At 32.6% G+C, this 19598-nt stretch overlaps 1 protein-coding gene across 1 annotated transcript; it reads right to left on the bottom strand.

Moving 5' to 3' along the window:
• Positions 1–8530: 8530 nt before the first annotated feature.
• On the bottom strand, positions 8531–13798 carry LOC114306390 (tubulin beta-1 chain). Its single transcript, XM_082873466.1, has 3 exons — positions 13251–13798; positions 9507–9776; positions 8531–9406 (listed from the first exon to the last, which is right to left on the bottom strand). The coding sequence occupies exons 1-3, from the start codon at positions 13657–13659 to the stop codon at positions 8727–8729; spliced, it is 1359 nt and encodes a 452-aa protein (XP_082729592.1). The 5' UTR covers positions 13660–13798; the 3' UTR covers positions 8531–8726.
• Between the last annotated feature and the right edge of the window lie 5800 nt (positions 13799–19598).

The raw sequence follows: 19598 nt of genomic DNA, 5'->3' as shown, positions 1-19598 counted from the left end.
TCGGAATTTTTAAAATGGAAATACATTTTTTTTCAGATAACACGAAAGGGAACTTCATTACAAAAAAAGCACAACTAAACACACTCAGAATTGAACTTTCATGATACACCGCTGCCCAAAGGATCTGCTTCATCGGTGCTTATCTTCAAATGGATTGTTGTTTCTCTTTGCCGCACCTTGATCCACTCCTAATCTCGTTCCCATTCTCATCACGCGCGAGGTTTTCAATCTTATCGTTTACCAGATTAATCTTCGCATCCAAAAGGGAAGCGACATCTCTCAGATCATCCAAGTTGCTAAAATCATGCAAATTTTTTTCAAACAATAATTTGATCATTTGTTGTTCAATGTCAAACCCCCGATTTTTCTGCTTTTCCTTGTCGAAATTCTTACTCACTCTCAATATGTTTTGGGTAAGGAATTTTTCTTGGTTCATCATGTTAGCTGCTTGTTGCGGACTAGGCAAGTTTTTAAACCTTTGTAGCAAATGGTTTGCTTCAGATGGAGAAGGCCAAACATCTGGTTGAGCAACAGATCCAGTTGTATTAGTAGGATATATTATAGCACATGCATCAACAGAACATAGAGTTTTAAGCTCGCTCAGCTTCTTCAACAATCCAGCCTTTCTTTTCCGAAACGTTTGCCTCCGAACACGTTCATCAGCAATAAACTCGTACTCCACCATTCGACCCATATTCAAGGGTACAGAGAAGGAACTTCACCTTTCAAGAACAAGTATAGATAGGTTTTTTTGGTGTAAGGACCTTAGATATGGAAATACATATATATAGAGGCACTGGGAAAAAATGAGTAATGCTGCCAATCATAAAAATAAAAAAAAATAAAAAAAAAAAAAAAAAAAAAAAAAAAATATATCACGAAGATGATCATGAAAAAATTTTCACTTTAGATTATACTTAAAATAAAGAGAAAGTTAAGGATCATAAAAAAATTTTCATGAAAATGATCATGAGAGAGTTATGATCCTTGGATTATCTTGATTAGTGTGTGGTGTTTCATTCTAAGCGTAATTCAAGGGTCACAAAACTTTCATGATTATTTTCACGAAAAGTTTTTCATGATAACTAGCATTGTTGTAAAATAAAATATCACATATTAATCAAATGATGAAAAATTTTCATGATACATTTCATGATATTTTTTTCATGATTCCTAATATTACTCCAAAAAAATTTGGATATTTACGTATAGGTCCTAATAAATGGCCTTATTGTCTAATAAAGTCCAATGAAAAAAATTTATCATAAAAAAATGTCACTAATTATAAGTTTTAGCGATAATTTATAAAAATTATGACAAAAAAAAGTCACTAATTATCAATTTTTAGCGACGTATGTAAAAAATTATCACAAAAAAAATATTTTTAGTGACAATTTTATCAAAAATTATTTTCAATAGGACTTGATAAGAATTAAGTCTATAACTATTAGGACCTATTGATAGTTTACCCAAAAATAATAGCCTAGTATTTCTCTAGATGAAAAAATGGCAAAACCGACTTATTTGTAAATTATTTATAGGCGGACTGGAGAATCTGCCTACTGATCCATGTAACTATCACTTAGGATAGTGAGGATGTTTGAAATTTAAGGTTTCAGTTGATGGAACGACTACAATTCCTTCATTATAATCTAACTTATTATGGCCAAAAAAAAAAATTAATTATTCACTGACTAATGGATGTATGGGGCACGCAATTACCATTTAAAAATTATGATAAAAGAGTACCATAGAAATGGAAACGGTCATAGAAAGAGAAAATTACCAAATTGTCCCTCAAGACAACAAATGTAGGGGAAAAAAAATTGCATATAGAGATTGTATTGCTTTCTATATAAGTTTAAAAAGATTGCTTTGTAACCACAACCTTAAATGTAAATACTAAAAAATGACAAAATTGTGTGGAGAATCTCTTTTAATGTGGACAGATAGATATGTAGTATGCGTATTGAATGCCATTCTAACAAAACAGATTTTGTGGGTTCGATATATTAATATTTTTATTCATTAGTATGGAGATGAAAAATAAAAGGTAATTAAGAAAAAAAAAATTGAGAAAAATATCAATAAGTCCTATTTTGCTTTTAAGATTACTATTGAATCCTATCAAGTTTCAATATAGACAACTAAATTCTATTTGTCATGAAATATTCCCAAGAAGTTCATTATTCCATAATGAGATACCTTATCTCATTTTTACCTCTCATTTAATATGAACAATAATTTTATAAATATTTTAATCCAAGTAAAATTATATTTTTAATTGTAAAAATTATGATATTGTATGAAAAAAATCATAAATCACAATAAAAAAATTACCAATAAGATTTATTTTGTTTTGAAAATTACTATTGAGTTATTTTATATAAAATTTATAATAAAATTATTTTTAATTCTAAAATTAAATGAAATTTTCATAAACAAAAGCATAAGTATAAGATTTATCACCTATTTGACAAATACATATATTTTTCATAACTCTTTAGAATTTTAATAGAATTACCCCTATTACACTAAAAAAAATCATAACTTGGGATAACAAAAAATGATGTATTTTATACTATAATTGTTTCGATTCAATTGTTATTTATGATTTTTTTAATACAATATTAATAATTTTTACAATTAAAATTTTAAATTTAATTAAGTTAAAATTGTTGTTCATAATAAATGGGACTTATTTATTAATATTGAAATTTGATATAACTCAATAGTAATTTTCAAAATAAAATAAGTCTTCTTGGGAATTTTTTTTATTGTGATTTATTATTTTTTAATACAATATCATAATTTTTACAATTAAAAATATAATTTTACTTGGATTAAAATATTTATAAAATTGTTGTTCATAATAAATGAGAGGTAAAAATGGAATAAGGTATCTCATTATTGAAGAATGAACATTTTGGGAATGTTTTATGACAAACAAGACTTAGGTCTCGTTTGGGAACAGGCTAATTTAGTAATTATTTGGCTATTTAGCTAAAATATGAGCTAAAAAAATTAGTATGTTTGGGATGACTTTTTAACTTTTTACGAAAAAATGTGCAAAAAGTAGAGAAAAAAGAGAATCATTGACTTTTTGGTATGGATTGGTAGCATTTTTGCTAATTTAGTAACTTTTTGACTTTTTAGCTAAATATGAGGGTTTTCAAACGAGGCCTTAGTTGTCTATATTAACACTTGATAGAATTTAATAGTAATCTTAATAGCAAAATAGGATTTATTGGTATTTTTTCCAAACACATTTGCAATATCACTCCCAACAAGGAAAGTCTTTTCTTTTTTTCTTTTTTTTTTTTATGGGAAGAAAAGTCTTCAAGTAATATAAAGTAAGGAGTAACTCTGCAAATTAACTTTTACATATTCTTGCCCTTTTAAGGAGGGTCACAGGTAAGCCTTTGTTTTCCAAAGGTGATTTTAATAAGTCACAACCAACTCACAAGTAATTAATGGTGACGAATTAATAGTGAGAGAAAAAAAATAATAAAAATGTTAGTGAAATTTATCAAAAATCTTACATATTATTTTTTATAATAGTTAGCATTGCTCTGTTGGCATGTTAACTAAGGATTTGGAGTGTCTGCTATACTCCCAATACAGCAGGCATTGCTATGTTGCCTTATGAGCTCATTTCGAGATTCGTTTTGATAATTCAAACCGTTCACATGTTAGAGTATATCGAGTAAAATATGCTTGGAAAAATTCAAGTTAATCGGATATCGTTAATCCTTTCATCCACTCACATTTATATTCATTTTAATACTTTAAATCGCAATGTCATTTATTTTTACAGGTATATTCTGCTCGATATACTCTAAAATGTGATGATTTAGATCATCGAGATGGACTCCGAAATGAGCCCATAGAACAGTACAGCAGTGCCTGGTATGCTGGGGGTATAGCAGACACTGCAGTGGACAACGATTTATCCGATCCGAAAAAACCACCCAACCCGCATACAAATGGGAGGTTTTACAAACACAATGCGGGCCGATACGATTTGAAATATGGCATGTTTGCGGGTTGCAGGTTTAACCCGCACCCACAAGAACCCGCACCGCACTTATTTATTTATTTATTATTTTTTTTTTATCTTAACTATTGATTTCATTTCTATATCTTATCTAGATATTTTTGCCCAAAACAAAACACCCTTTATTCTTTGAACTTATTCTAGCATTACATTTGCTAATAGTATTATATCAACTGAAACTGAATAAATACTAATCATATTATTATTGTTACATAACTAAACTTGCCCCAGATGAAGTGTGATTTGGATTTTTAAATTCCTTAATGAATATGGAGTTCTAGTTTAGGATTTTGAAATATGTGCTTGTGTTAGTTTATGATTTGTGTTCGTTTATGTGCTTGTGTTAGTTTATAATTTGATTTAAGATTTTGAATGATTTGTTTGTGTTACGAATTGATTTTGTTGTGTTTTTAATTTTATAAGTTTTAATTCATTAATTATTAATGTTGGAACATTTTAGAAAATAGGGAGAAAATGGTCCAAAATAAATATTTACAAAATGGGAAAAAAATAAGATTCAAAAATAAATTTTTAAAGAAAAAAGTCCAATCTGAAAACCGTCCGCACATCCACGAATCCTATCCAAACAAATCACAAACCGCAATGCGGCCGGTTGCGGGTTGTGTTTTTCCCCAACCGCATAGATGCAGGAAGGTCCAAACCGATTCGTAAACTGTCCAAATCTGAACCGTGAACACCCCTTGAAGGCACCCTAAATCCGTTAACCAATGGGTCGATATTTGGGATCCACCACCTAGTAATAGTATTTTTTTTTTTTTAGTGATTTTAAAAAAATTTATGTTTCTTTCTTTTCTTTTTTTTCTTTTTTTTTTAAGGTTCCGTATAGAAGAATCAAAAGATAAAAAAAAAATAAAAATAAAAATAAAGTCAATAAAAAATAAAACTCGCTTTGGCTTGCTTTTTTTTTCTTTTATTTTCTTTTTTCTTTTGTAGACTTTTTTTTTCTAACTTTTAAGTTTTTTCTTTCAAAACTTTTTTGAACCGTCTAATCAAGGAGAAGTGTAAAACTTTTTTCAATAAAGAAAAGGACAAATTACAATAACCGTCTTCGTAATTTAGAATTTATGTCATTTTAATCTCTAACATTTTAATTATGATCTATTTAATTTTAAATTTTAAATCTTATTTTAAATAAAGATAATTAAATATACTATTGATCAATTTTAAGGATAAAGTTATCAATTTGATAAAATATAAATTAATTTGACAAAAATAAATGTCAAAAAATTATTTTTTAATTTTTAAAAATTATTTCTAGACCAAACATAAAAATTATATAAAAATGATAAATTTTTATATTTTTATTTTTTTACAAATTAATTTTTAATATGTGTTTGGATGATGATCATGTAATAGGTGTTGATTGTTTTTGTTAATATTTTTGGATGGTTATCATGTAATAAATGGTTATATTTATTATTAACAGATATACAAAAATGTTTGGGGCCCCTTTTTTGGGGTATCATGACCCCCAATTCGAACTTGGCCCTTGATGTGTGCGTGGAGTCCACTCATATATGTGTGGGTCTCATATGGTTAGGGGGAGTTGTGAGAGTTATGGGCCTTATATGGTTGGGATGAGAGTGAGAGTTGTGAGAGTCATGTATGTGTAGAGGTTTCTATCACAATTGTATTTTTTATGGTTATCATGTAATGAATAGTTATTAGGCTTCTAATGTGTAATCGATATGTTTAATATATGAAATGTTTTTATTTTTGAATTTTTTGATTTAATGGATTAGTTTAATAATGACATCAAAATTGTTGTCATGTTTAACTATTAAAAAAATAGAAACTAATTTAATGAAAATAAGTATAAAAAAATATTTTAAAAAATTATTTCTCCCCTCCCAAAAGATAAAATTATATTAAAATGATGTGTTTTTAATTTTTTTTCACCAATTTAATTTTTAATTTCTTACAAAAAAAATTCTGAAAATAGATTATGAAAGCAAAACCAAACAGAACTTTATAACCAAGAAATTCCAACATTATTAATTAAAAAAAAAAAGCCATTACAAAACAACATATAAGTTTCAACACAAAATAAGACGTGTGCCAACTTTATCCTTAAAATAGATTGTTTGCAAATGAAACATTTTTTATTATTCTTATTTAGAATAAGATTTAAAATTTAAGATCAAAAATATCACAATTAAAAAATCAAAAATTAAAATGATACAAATTTTAAACTACAAGAACTACTAATATAATTTGCCCAAAAAGAGTCAACAAAAAAAGCAGCTAAGAAGTCAATCTAATTGTACTATAATACGTGAGGTTAACTGAAAGAAAAATTGTAAAATTTTATTTTTTAATAAAAATAAAGAGAAAAAAATATTAATAAAAATGTATATTAAACAATTATTAAAATTATTAAAAAATAATAAATTTGATATGATATATCTTTTATATTAAGGAAATGATTTCTAAATATAAAGTTTATACGAGACACACATTCAAAATGATGTGTAAATGACGTTTATAAAATTACGAGGATAATAATAAATTTTTTGATTGAGAATAAATACCATAAAAGCCGCATTGGAGTTATTCTACCTACACAATTATTTTACCTCAATACACACCTCACTTTCAATTTTTTTTATTTTATTACAATTTTATTCTTATATAAAATTACATTTAACTCCACAAACTATAAAGTTTGAAACCCTAATTTCTCTTATCACCCCATCTCCAATCAACCGCTATCGCAATCTTCACCATTGGCGCCACCTCGTCCTCAATACGTTATTGGTGTGATCACCTCCCTTTTTCTCCACACTATTGCATTTTTCACATGCCCTCCCCTCCTCGTTATCTTTCTATAACTCATTATCGCTTTCCTCATCGTCTCTTTCTGTCATTGCCTTTCCCTAATCCCTCTGCGACCTCCTCCTCCTCCTCTGCAATTTTCAAACCCTAATGCTGTGTTTGGTTGGAGGATTTGAAGAGGGATTGGAAAGGGAAAGGGAAAAGTTTGGTGAAATGTAAATAAAATATACCTACATTTCATCTAGTTTCACACACATTTTCCCTTTCACTTTTCCTTTCCAAATTCCTCTCCAAATCCTTCAACCAAACACAGCATAAGTCTAAAAACCCTAAATTTAGGGAGGAAGTCGAGGGGAAGATGTTGGAGAGGGATTCACATATGCAAGGAAGAAACTAGAGAAGGGTTCGCAGGGAAGGGGATTGCAAAGGGATCATGTAAGCAGGAAGGGATCGTCAGTTGGAATTGCTGATGAGATAGGAAGTTGGGGAGAGGTCGTTGGTAGAAAAGAGGGGTCTTAATAAGGAAAAATTGAGGGCTAGGTGGTCTGACGTGGCAGCAATGGCAGCCAGAAGTGGTTCAAGGAAGAAGAAAAGAATGGAGAAGAGAGAGAAGGGAAAATAGGTATAAGAAGATAATGCGAGGATTGTATATATTGAGGATGTAAAAAGACAATTAAAATTTTGAATTTTTTTGTAGTGTGTAATGAGACAATTAGTGCAACGAGACCAAAGTGTTGTACAAACAGAATTGCTTGCCACATTGTTCTATATGAAATTTCTATACAAAAATTAGAAATTTTGTTAGTCTATCTTTACACTTTATATCAACATAAAATTATTCTTAACACTTACTAATTATACATATTAATGACAATTGATAAAAAGGTCACTAATACTGGTTTTTGGGCAGAAATTAAATATTTAATTCTTTCACGAAATAATTTAATTCAAATAATAAATTGAACTCACTAGTTCTGATTTTATAGAGAAATCAAAAAATTCACTCTCTTCTTTAAATATCTTCATTCAAATAATTTGAAAAAATATCCTTTATATTGAGAGACTTTTACATTCTTTATCAGGTTCTCAAATGAAAATTTCTTTATAAGAGACACTTGGATAGAAAGCTTCTGTTATAATATTTTTTTAAAAAGTTAAAAACAGACATTTAAATAATATATATATATATATGGGAAATGCTAATATTTGTATGAATGTAAGAAGTATATTAAAATATTTGAAAAATAAATATAAGTGTATGAAAATGTATACCGAATTGTAAATTTATCAGCATTATGTAGGTGACCCTATATACATATAAGTTGACAAAATTCTAATCAAGACCAAAATGCAATTTTATATGATTTTGTAATTAAGATCATAATTCTTTTACAAAATTTTAAATCGATCCAAACAGTTTTGCCAAACAATAGTGGTAAGATCTTAAAATTCTATAATAAGAATCAGGATTTTGATAATCATGCATAGCCTCGGTGATTAATAAATAGCAAGGAGCCTCTAAGCAATAGTTGAATGGCAGTTTGAGAGAGAGAGAGAGAGAGAGCCTATCCCATACCTTCTACTGAGAAAATTACTGCACTCCTGGGGCATATAGGGCCCTATGGCTCTGTTCTACAGTGAGAATTTATTATTCAAATGCTTGAATAGAACAAACAATAATATCAATCAATCATTATATACCAAAATAGAAATAGAACAACCAGAAAGCTGAAGGTTTGACAGAAGAAGATGAAATAGAGTTTGACAGAAGAAGGTAAAGTAGTAGATAAAACACACAAAAACGAAGGGAGCCAGTTCAACCAAACCTTACTTTGGTTCCTGAGGTATATAACTGCCACAGTTGTTTCAGTGCTTAGCCCTCATAATTCTCTTCGACACCCTCATCCTCATACTCTCCCTCATCATCAGCAGTGGCATCTTGGTATTGTTGGTACTCTGCCACCAAATCATTCATGTTGCTCTCTGCCTCCGTGAACTCCATCTCATCCATTCCCTCTCCTGTGTACCAATGCAAAAACGCCTTACGCCTGAACATGGCTGTGAACTGCTCGCTCACTCTTCTAAACATCTCTTGGATTGACGTGGAGTTCCCCACAAAAGTCGATGCCATCTTCAAGCCTGTTGGCGGAATATCACACACGCTTGACTTCACGTTGTTGGGGATCCACTCCACAAAGTATGATGAGTTCTTGTTCTGCACGTTGATCATCTGCTCATCCACCTCCTTGGTGCTCATCTTTCCCCTGAACATGGCTGAGGCTGTTAAGTAGCGTCCGTGGCGTGGGTCAGCAGCACACATCATGTTCTTCGCATCCCACATTTGCTGGGTCAGCTCTGGGACTGAGAGAGATACATAACTTTGAGACCTGCGAGAAGTGAGTGGTGCAAAGCCGACCATGAAGAAATGAAGACGTGGGAATGGGATTAGGTTCACAGCAAGCTTTCGCAGGTCAGAGTTGAGCTGGCCAGGAAACCTCAGGCAGCAAGTTACCCCACTCATGGTTGCAGAAATCAAGTGGTTCAGGTCACCAACTGCAAACCAAAGGTGAAGAAACAAGCTTTTAGTATTCAGTATGAAGCGACCTGGGTTGATTAACAATTGAGTACTAATAAATTGAAAAATGGCACTTACAGCTTGGATTGCTGAGCTTTAATGTCCTGAAGCAAATGTCATAGAGTGCCTCATTGTCAAGAACCATGCATTCATCAGCGTTCTCTACTAACTGGTGCACAGAGAGGGTGGCATTGTAGGGTTCAACAACTGTGTCAGACACCTTTGGCGAAGGGAAAACAGAGAATGTGAGCATCATTCTGTCTGGGTATTCCTCCCTTATCTTCGAGATCAAGAGGGTTCCCATGCCGGAACCAGTGCCTCCTCCGAGAGAGTGACACACCTGGAAACCTGGCCCATAAATAATTAGAACAACACAGACATCAGGCAATTTTGCATTAAACAGACAGTACTACACTTCTAGCAAAGAAGTATCCTCAGTGTTAATGTACGCCACATGGAGAGAAAACCAGTGTATCTTAAGCTCAACAGATGACTTTATTCACTCGACAAACCGATCAAACAATGAAAAACTATACTGATACTGCAAAAATTACATACAGCTCGGATTCCCATCCCCATGTCTAGACTCTAGAATATCAACCCTGAGGCTATATGTTTATTGATTAACCAGTACCGTTCTTCGTTTTAACATATCTGTCCACAAAAAATGCCACAGCAAACACCTTAAGCCTTTTCCACATTTTTTGGTGTATAAAATACTAAAGAAAGAAGCAATATGTATTAGAAGAAAACCAAGTAAGATTGCTCAACATAAACCAAGCAATATGTATTGAAAGACTTCTTTTTTTTTTTTTTGATCGGCGAAAGTCTGTTGTTAATTGTTAGTTGTTAGATTAGCATTTATAGAAGCTAGCCTCCCCATCCTTTGCAAAGCAACAAGTGCTTGCCCCCTTAATTCAACTTCCTCTAGGGAGAGTTAAACCCATGACCTCCCCCTACCCTTAGGAAAGTCATGGTGGCCAACTAGGTTAGGAACTTTTATCATATCATAAAAGTATGAGGTATTACGATAAGTGTAATAACATTCACTCCCCCTGTGAGAGGCAGTTAAAAGACAATCAAAACCTTAATATGCTATCTATTATAAAGTTGTTGATGTCATCAACTGCAGCAGTCATCAAATAATTGCATTATTAGTACTAATGATGCTGCTGTTAGCTTTAACATTGTTCCACTTTTAGTCTCTAGCCATCTCTACAACTACTCTCTTCACTTTGGGCTACTGCTTGAAGGGGTGCAAACATGCCTTCTTAGCTCGGAAAGAGGGCATATAATAAAACTTATCCTTTAATATGTAGATGTAGAATCTGAAAATTAATTCCCTCAGTAAAAAGTTTTTTCATTAGTCACACACTCAAGTGTACATTATTCAAAACTTATGTAGTTAATAAGTTTACAATAATATATGTGACTAATGTATGTGTGTGTGTTCTGTGTAAATAGCATTATTGTTCATGTCAATTTGGTAAAGGAAGAAAAAATTATGATGCTATTGTTTCTTATGTTGTTAAATCACAATCAGAACGACAAAACCATATATCTTATAATTAGTTTACACATTGAAACAAGACAATATTCTGGAGCATCTCCATACTAAGACAAAAACAGATCAACTGGCTGCGCCATAACAGGGCTCATCCTTAAATATCAATGTCACATATTTAACAAATCAAAGATGGACTGCAACAAGTACACCTATTCAGTCCCATTCAGGTAATAACCTATAGGTTTGGTATTTGGAGCAATTTTAATTTATTTTTTGCGAAGCGCCTGCGACACGGTAGCGTAGAAGTTGTTGTGCATATGTTTAGAAACTTGGATTTGTTAAGTAAAAAGAAAAGGAAAGTGAAAGTGAAAATGAAAGAAAGAAAAGAGAAATGAAATGAAATGAAATATCTAAATTTCTTGGTTTTGTTTTGTTGAGATGAAAATAAGAAGAAAATAGTATTTCCTCAAAATTTCAATTTTTATGTGATTACCCATAGAAAAATAAATGATACAAGTATTCTCATTTCCCTTTCTTTTTCTTTCTCCTTGTGAAATGTTGCATCCAAACATAGCAAAAGATGAACTAAAGATTGGGAATAACTACATTAAAATAAAATATAGAATGCTAACTGATAATAATAAAAAAGAATATGTAATATTGCTGTGTCAAGTCAACCTTAATTGGCAAGTACTAAAAAGTCAAAAAGTCACTAAAAAGTCAAAAAGTTAAAGAGCTATATAAAAAATTCAGAGATTCTCTTTCATTTCTACTTTTTGCACTTTTTTTTTTCATAAAAAGCCAAAAAAATCCCAAACATACTAGTTTTTTTCATCTTATATTTTAGCTAAAAAGTTAAAAAATTACTAAAATAGCCTATTCTCAAACCAAAACATTGCAGCAAATAAAGGTTAACTCCAAAATATAAAAAATAGAGAATGATGCTTCTAGTCCCTCCCAAAAGTCATGAAGGACAATCGACTATAGAAGCATGATGCATTATGTATTTCAGATTCATGGTTATCATATATTTAAACACATTTAAATATTCAATAAAACTAATAAGCATATGGAAGTTTGAGATTTCCAGAAGAAATGACTAAAGGCTAAGAGAAATATAAAAACAATTGAAAATTTGGGAGAGGGGGTAGGAATTCAAACCACTTAAAATTTTTCTACATTTAAAAGGCAACAACAATCAAACACATGATCCTGCAAAATTTCTACATTTAAAAGGCAACAACAATCAAACACATGATCCTGCAAAATTTTGATTCCATTGAGAAACCATTCCTTGTTCAGCATCTTAATCAAACCAATGTGATTTATAGACATTAGCAGTAAAAATATTAAATGACAAGACAGAAAATTCATTATTCATATTCTGAGTATAAAAATCCTGCAAATATGAGATCAGATCATAACCGAAATGCTACTCTGGAAAACAAGCACTGACATTACACTGCAAATCATATAATCTTAACTAAAACCTTATTTAAATTCACATTCACATAATTAAACAAAGCAAAATGAGATTTAGACTACTTATATTGCAAAACAATCACATCAAAACACAAATGATATTTATAACAGATTACCAGAAAAAAAAAAAACAAAAAAGAAAAAAAAAACAAAAACAAAAAACAAAAAACAAAAAAAAAACAAAACAAAACAAAACTACCTTCCAATAAGATGGAAATGAATTCAAGCCAAGCACGATTATGCATGTATATATGCTTATATATACAGATAAATATGTGAGTATAACAATACAGAAAATTGTTATTGATATACGGATTATGAAAATCCCACAAATACAAGATAATAAACGAAATGCTACTCTAGAAAGCAGCACCGACATTAAGGTGCAAATGATATAATCTAACCTAAAACCTATTTTAAATTCACATTTGACAGAATCAACAAAGAAAAGCGAGATTTAGAACACTTTATATAGCAAACAATTGCATCAAAACTCAAATTACGTTTATAACAGAGCATCGAAAAGCTACAACACAATCACATGGAAATGAATCCGAACCAAGCAAAACTTACATCCCTATCTAGAGAAAGTGATAAACAAACACCATTAAGCATGTATATATAAAGAGAAATATGTGAGTTTAACAATAAAGATTCGTTAGTGATATACCGATTATGAAAATCCTACAAATACGAGATGTGAAATCAGCACCGGCATTACGCTATAATCTAACCTAGAAACTCATTGAAATTCACATTTCACAGAATCGAGACAATCACAATTCTCAGCCTCCTTGCAAACAAACGCATCCAAAAAAAAACTTAGAAATTACCTTGGAGACAATCACAATTCTCAGCCTCCTTGCGAACAACATCGAGAACAGAATCGATCAACTCAGCGCCTTCGGTGTAGTGACCTTTGGCCCAGTTGTTGCCGGCGCCGGACTGACCGAAGACGAAGTTGTCAGGACGAAAGATCTGACCGTAGGGACCGGATCTGATACTGTCCATAGTGCCAGGTTCGAGATCCATGAGGACAGCGCGAGGGACGTATCGTCCGGCGGCGGCTTCATTGAAATAGACGTTGATCCTCTCGAGTTGGAGATCGGACGGTTCTCCTCCTTCAGGGGCCTTGTACTTGCCGTCGTGTTGAACGCCATGCTCGTCGCAGATCACTTCCCAGAACTTGGAACCGATTTGGTTACCGCATTGACCCCCCTGAATGTGCAAGATTTCTCTCATCTTTCTTCTTCTTGTTGTTGTTGTTGTTTAGAGAGAGAAGAAGAGAGAGAGAGAGAGAGGGTGAGGAGCGGGGACGTGAGGGAAGGAGGGAGGGAGGGAGATTTGGGATGTCGTTATTTGTGTGTCATGTGATAGGGTGACAACGAGGGTACAGACATTAAACCACAAAAATTATTGGTGGGTGGGAGCAAAGAAAAATAATTTAATTTTTTTTTAAAAAAAATTATATATTTATTTAAATATCTCTCAAATTTATGAAAGAGTCGAGTATTTTTAAATGATTTAAATCATTTATTTTAAAGAGTTCTCAATTTATATTGTTCATTGAAAAAAAAATATTAATTCAATATTCGTAATATTTTTTTTATGATGTTGGTCTTTAAAAGAATTTGAATGACAAATATGTTTTTTAAAATAGACTCATTAAATTTTTTAGTAGCAAACGTGATAAAATAAAAAAGAGTAAATTATAAATACATCTCTAAATTTGTTTAAAATACGAATTTTTCTTGTGATTTGAAAAATTATAAATATTTCTTTGTCAGAATTTTTTATTTAACAAAATTAATTAAAAAAGTGAAATTTTTAACTGTTTAACTATACAATAATAAAATTATTTGAATTATTAATTGAAATAAAATTTTAACATTATTAAAAACTGTTAATTAGCTTGATAATTTATTAATAAAATGACCTATGTGTTATAAAATTAGAAACCTTATGGGGCATATTGTAATTTCTAGAACCATAAAAGATAATTCGTAATTTAAGTAAACCTCAGGGATGTATTTGTAATTTACCCAACAAAAAAAAAATTATAATTGTCGAATTAACTTTTGTTATGAATCTTTTGTTATGAATGATGCATAGTAAGAATATTACAAAATGAACTATTCGAATTATCTAAACGGAATTGATGAGTTTCACAAACCCTCAAGTTTATATTTAAATTTAAGAAATCTTCAACCCTAAAATAAAAATAACTACTTCCTCTGTTTCAAAATATTAGTCACTTATTTTATTTTTCATTATCCTAAAATATTAGTTCATTTTCAAAAATTAAGCACTAAAATAAAATGAATTTTCTATTTTTTCATTCTTTTTAATTCATTAACATTATATACAAAAGTATAATTATGACGACCAATGTTCTCAAATATATATATATATATATATATACTATTTTAATTTTAAATCAAAGAGTAATTTTAAAAATTTAATATTTTTAAAATGTAATAATTATAGTACCAAAGAAATTTAAATTCCCTAAAAAGGATCAATATTTTTGGATGGATGAAGTATAATAATATTATAATTATGGGATTTTTCCTAAAAATATGATAAGTGTTGAACAAAAATAATGATAATTTGATATTTGAAAAGGGACTTTGCAATTGCAACAATAATAAAAAAATTATAGAAAATTTACTCATAAATCTCATATGGGGAATATTGATCCATTTAATTCTAAGAATTTTCTTATGAACCCGTTTCCTTTTTATTTTGAAAATTTGTATTTATTTGATTTGGTACCATTTGAGTTTAAGTGAAAGTACTTTTATGATTTATTTTTTCAATTTTATGATTCGGTTTTTGGGTTGGAATAGAAATGTGAGGCGTGGAATATTCCCTTTGGAGAGATTGGTGGCTAATTGTCTAGCGTGAAAATCTATATGTTTCTGTTAGTGTGGTTTTCTAGTGTTACATTAAAGTGTTACGTTTGAAAAAAATATACTAAGGAGTTTTTGTATTACATTAATTAAAGTGTTACATTTGGAGAGAAAAAAAAAATATTCTAATGAGCTTTTTTAGAATGTTACATAATTACGTTTAAGAAAAATACACTAAGGAGGTTTTTTAGTCTGTTATACTGGTGTGTTACGTTTAGAAATAGTACACTAAGAAGATTTTGTGTGTTACATTGATTGAAATGTTACATTTGAAAAAAGTACACTAAGGAGTTTTTTTGAAATGTAACATTGTTACATTTGAAAAAAATATACTAAGAAGTTTTTAGTATGTTACATTGACATGTTATATTTAAAAAAAATACATTAAGGAATTTTTTAGTGTATTACATTAGAGTGTTACGTTTGAAAAAAGTATACTAAGAAGTTTTTGTATGTTATATTGATTGGGATATTACATTTGGAAAAAAATATATTAATGAGGTTTTTTAGTATATTACATTAAAGTGTTATGTTTGGAAAAAAAAAATACATTAAGGAGTTTTTTTTTTTAAAGTGTTACATTTAGTAATTTTAACATCATGAGAAAATTCATATTTGTCTTTCAACACATAACACACGCGTTTATACTTGACCATTTATGTAATTCAAACTAAAATGAGACTTTTAGGTCCATAAAAAAAATGAAGGACCAAACAGTTCATAAAACCACTATTTGATATTTATTAATATTTCACCCTAAAATTATAACCTAAGTAAGAAATTGTGCAACATTTATTAATTTTTATTGCATTATATCATCAAATTTTTTACTGTGTGGTCACTTGTTTGAAATTTTTTGAATTAGTTACGCTTTTCATTTTTATGGTTTGACATAAATTTTATTTTAATTGTTATAGTTTCAATTTAAATAATTTGATATTCACACTTCAAGTCTAGTTTCAATTTATTCATTCCGTCTAAATTGGAGGTTAAAATTAAAAATTTTGAGACACTTGTCAAATTTCTAAAGTTTCAATTAGTTATTCCGTTTAAATTTAAGATTAAAATTAATAATTTTTCTAAAGTTTCAATTTGGTAATTCCATTTGAATTTGAGGTTAAAATTAATAATTTTGGGATACTTGTCAATTTTCTAAAGTAAATATGTAGACAAATTGTTCAAATTAAAATTATGAAAAATAATAAAATTTAAATCAAACTACAAATGTAAAAGGTGTAATGAACCCAAATTTTTTTGTTAAATAAGGTTTTAGGACGCAAGCTAAGTAAATGATTGTTTGAACTTAAGAACTTAGGCCTTATAATGACATTTTGATTTTTTGACTAAAATATATAATTGATAAACAAGACCTTAGTATGAGAAACAACAACATATTTTCAGCAACATATAATTACATACATATATTTTTAAATCAAAATCAAAATTTATATTTTATAAATTTTGTGGGGACATATTTTCTGAATACCAACACGTGGCATGGTGACGCCGACGTGTCAGCCGAGGTGCCACGTGCCCTGGTAGTGAAGCCGAGGTAATCTCGGAGAAGCCGAGGTCATCTCCGAAGATGTCGGAATCCGAAGATAAGGGACAGGAGTCCTGAAGCAAAGAGGGGACTTAATTAAGATAAGGATAAACCTCTTAGGGAGTTTATCTCTATCTCCTAAAGAGTCCAGAGTAAGTACTAAGATTGGGGTACATAGAAGTCATATTTCTAGTTGGACTTGGATTAAGTATATTATAAAAGAGAGGCACCCCCGTGGGTCTAAGGTATGTAATTCATACTTTGAGTATTCAGTTTAATACTTGATTATCCTTGAGAAACATACTGACTTGATCGTCGGAGTGCCCCCGGGTGGAAGAACCACCGCCGGAGCTTTTCCTTTCTGTTACAGGTTGTTGGTGCCATCTATTCTGCCGGTGCTTAGCTGCTGATCACTAAACGGGCAGTGTGGTCAGATTTTTACCCACACAATTTGGCGCCGTCTGTGGGAACGAAGGAAGAATAGATGGCCACTAACGGACAACAGGAAAATATTGGGGATGACGCTCCCACTGGGAATGGCAGACCAATTGGCCTCGACATTGAAGGAGACAACCACGATTCAGAAGCCCGTGGCCAGGGCCACAGGGAAAACGACGTAAACCTGGAAGGCGACACGTCAAAAAGAACAAACCAAGGAACGTACTACAATGAAGATAACCTCCAGATATGGAGGGACAGGTGCCTACGGAGGGATGAGGAAGTAAAAGAGTTGGCGGACAAGTTGGCAGACCTTCAGTCAGTCGTCAACTTCATGATGCAAAACAATGTAATGCAGCCACCATACCCGCTGCAAGATACGCCGATACCAGCGACCAATACCCAAAAGGGCGGAAGAAAAACAATCCCCGAGGTTCCTCAGCATACCAGGAGCGGAAGGCACTCTCACCGGCCTTCCAGGGAAGTCGGGCGAGAAAAGCCGAGGCAAGAAGAGTCCCGAAGGACGCAACACATGAAGAATCCAGACCCCAAAGAACATCGACATGTTCAGGGGCAGATACTCCACTTTGACACAACCCATGAAGAAAGACCCAAACGGACCCACCTCGAGGCCGAAAGCAGTGTGCCAAAAAGATTAAAATCCAGAGACAGCCGAGCTCCAGGGAGGAGCAAGGAAGACCTAAGGGACTACCTCAAGAGGAGGCAACAGAATGGAGAAGCCGAGGTAAACTCCCCCGTGAAACCAAAGACAGCCTTCTCGGCGGAACTGGACAAATTTGAACCACCCAAAAGATTCAGTATGCCGAGGTTTCAAATCTATGACGGTAAATCAGATCCGAACTTTCATGTTGGGTTGTACCTAAATTCAATGGCACTATATAGCGGAAACGAGCCGTTGCTCTGCAAAGTATTCCCCTCGTCCTTTGGGGAAATTGCACCTGATTGGTTCCACAAGTTACCAAAAGGAAGTATAAAGACATGGGAAGGCTTGGCCGAGATGTTTGTGGCCAGATTCGTGACCAACAAGCTGCAACCCCTGAGGGTTGATGCTTTGATGGCTCTCCGAATCACCAAAGAAGAAGGCCTCAGGGCCTATGCGAAGAGGTACTACGAGGTGTTCAACCGAATACCTGAATGTAACCAGGAAGTAGCAGTCGTATCCTTCAAGAACGGCCTGAAAGATGACTGCCCACTACGGAAGTCTTTGGCAAAAACATTGCCAAAAAGCATGGAAGAACTCATGGCAAGAATTGAGAAATACGCCAGGGCCGAGGAAGATACGTCGGGAAACAAAGAGGTGAAGCAAGAAAAGGGAAACGGCTCGCCAAAGCGAGGCCGAGTCAACAATGGACCCACCAGGCAAGAAATAGAATTAAGAAATAAACATGCGGTAACCACGGTATTCCGGATCCCAATCCATAAAATCTTGGATCGGATTCGAAATCAACCATATTTCAGGGTTCCGGAAAGAACTCCAGGGGAATACATGGGAAGAAACGTCGGCAGACGTTGTGCCTACCACAATGAAGAAGGGCATCCAACTCAAGGTTGCAGAGCCTTAAAAGCACACTTGGAGGACCTAGTAAGACAAGGCCTCCTGAGGGACCTGGTCGATGAGGCCAGAACAAGGGAAGAACAGGCAAGGTTGCCTCAAGCACCAGCAGCACCCCCTCCCCCAGCACAGCTACCACAGGCAGGAGAACCAAGGGTGGTCAATGTGATCCACTCAAGGGTCAACGAAAACGAAGTCAGAGGAGAAACTCAGAGGGTAAGACATTTACAGCATATCTACCAAGTTGGGGACAAGAGACATCGGCCGGAAGAGTGCCAAGGGCCAATGATAACCTTTACCGAAGCCGACCTAGAATTGGTCCAACATCCGCATAATGATGCCTTGGTAGTATCCCTCCAGGTTGGGGAGTGCCAAGTAAAACGCATCCTAATAGACCAAGGCAGCTCCTGTGATATCATGTACGTCAGATGTTACAAAGAGCTAGGCCTTCACCCCGATGACCTAGAGCAATCCAGCGGCCCGATGGTCGGCTTTAATGGAACGCCGACATGGCCACTGGGTGCAACAAGCTTGGAGGTACAAGCCGGCACTAAGAAGATCAGGACAGAATTCCTGGTCATTGACACACCCTCACCATACAACGTCATCCTTGGAAGACCGTGGTTGCATGCAATGGGGGCAGTTCCCTCGACGTTGCATCAACTACTCCGGTTCCCAACAGAGCATGGGATTGAAGAAGTCAGAGGGGATCAAC

Source organism: Camellia sinensis, chromosome 6 (assembly GCF_055761805.1).
Source record: "Camellia sinensis isolate YWXY chromosome 6, ASM5576180v1, whole genome shotgun sequence".
Classification (NCBI taxonomy): Eukaryota; Viridiplantae; Streptophyta; class Magnoliopsida; order Ericales; family Theaceae; genus Camellia; species Camellia sinensis.
The sequence above is the reverse complement of the archived record's forward strand: the minus strand, read 5'-3'. Positions and strand labels throughout refer to the sequence as shown.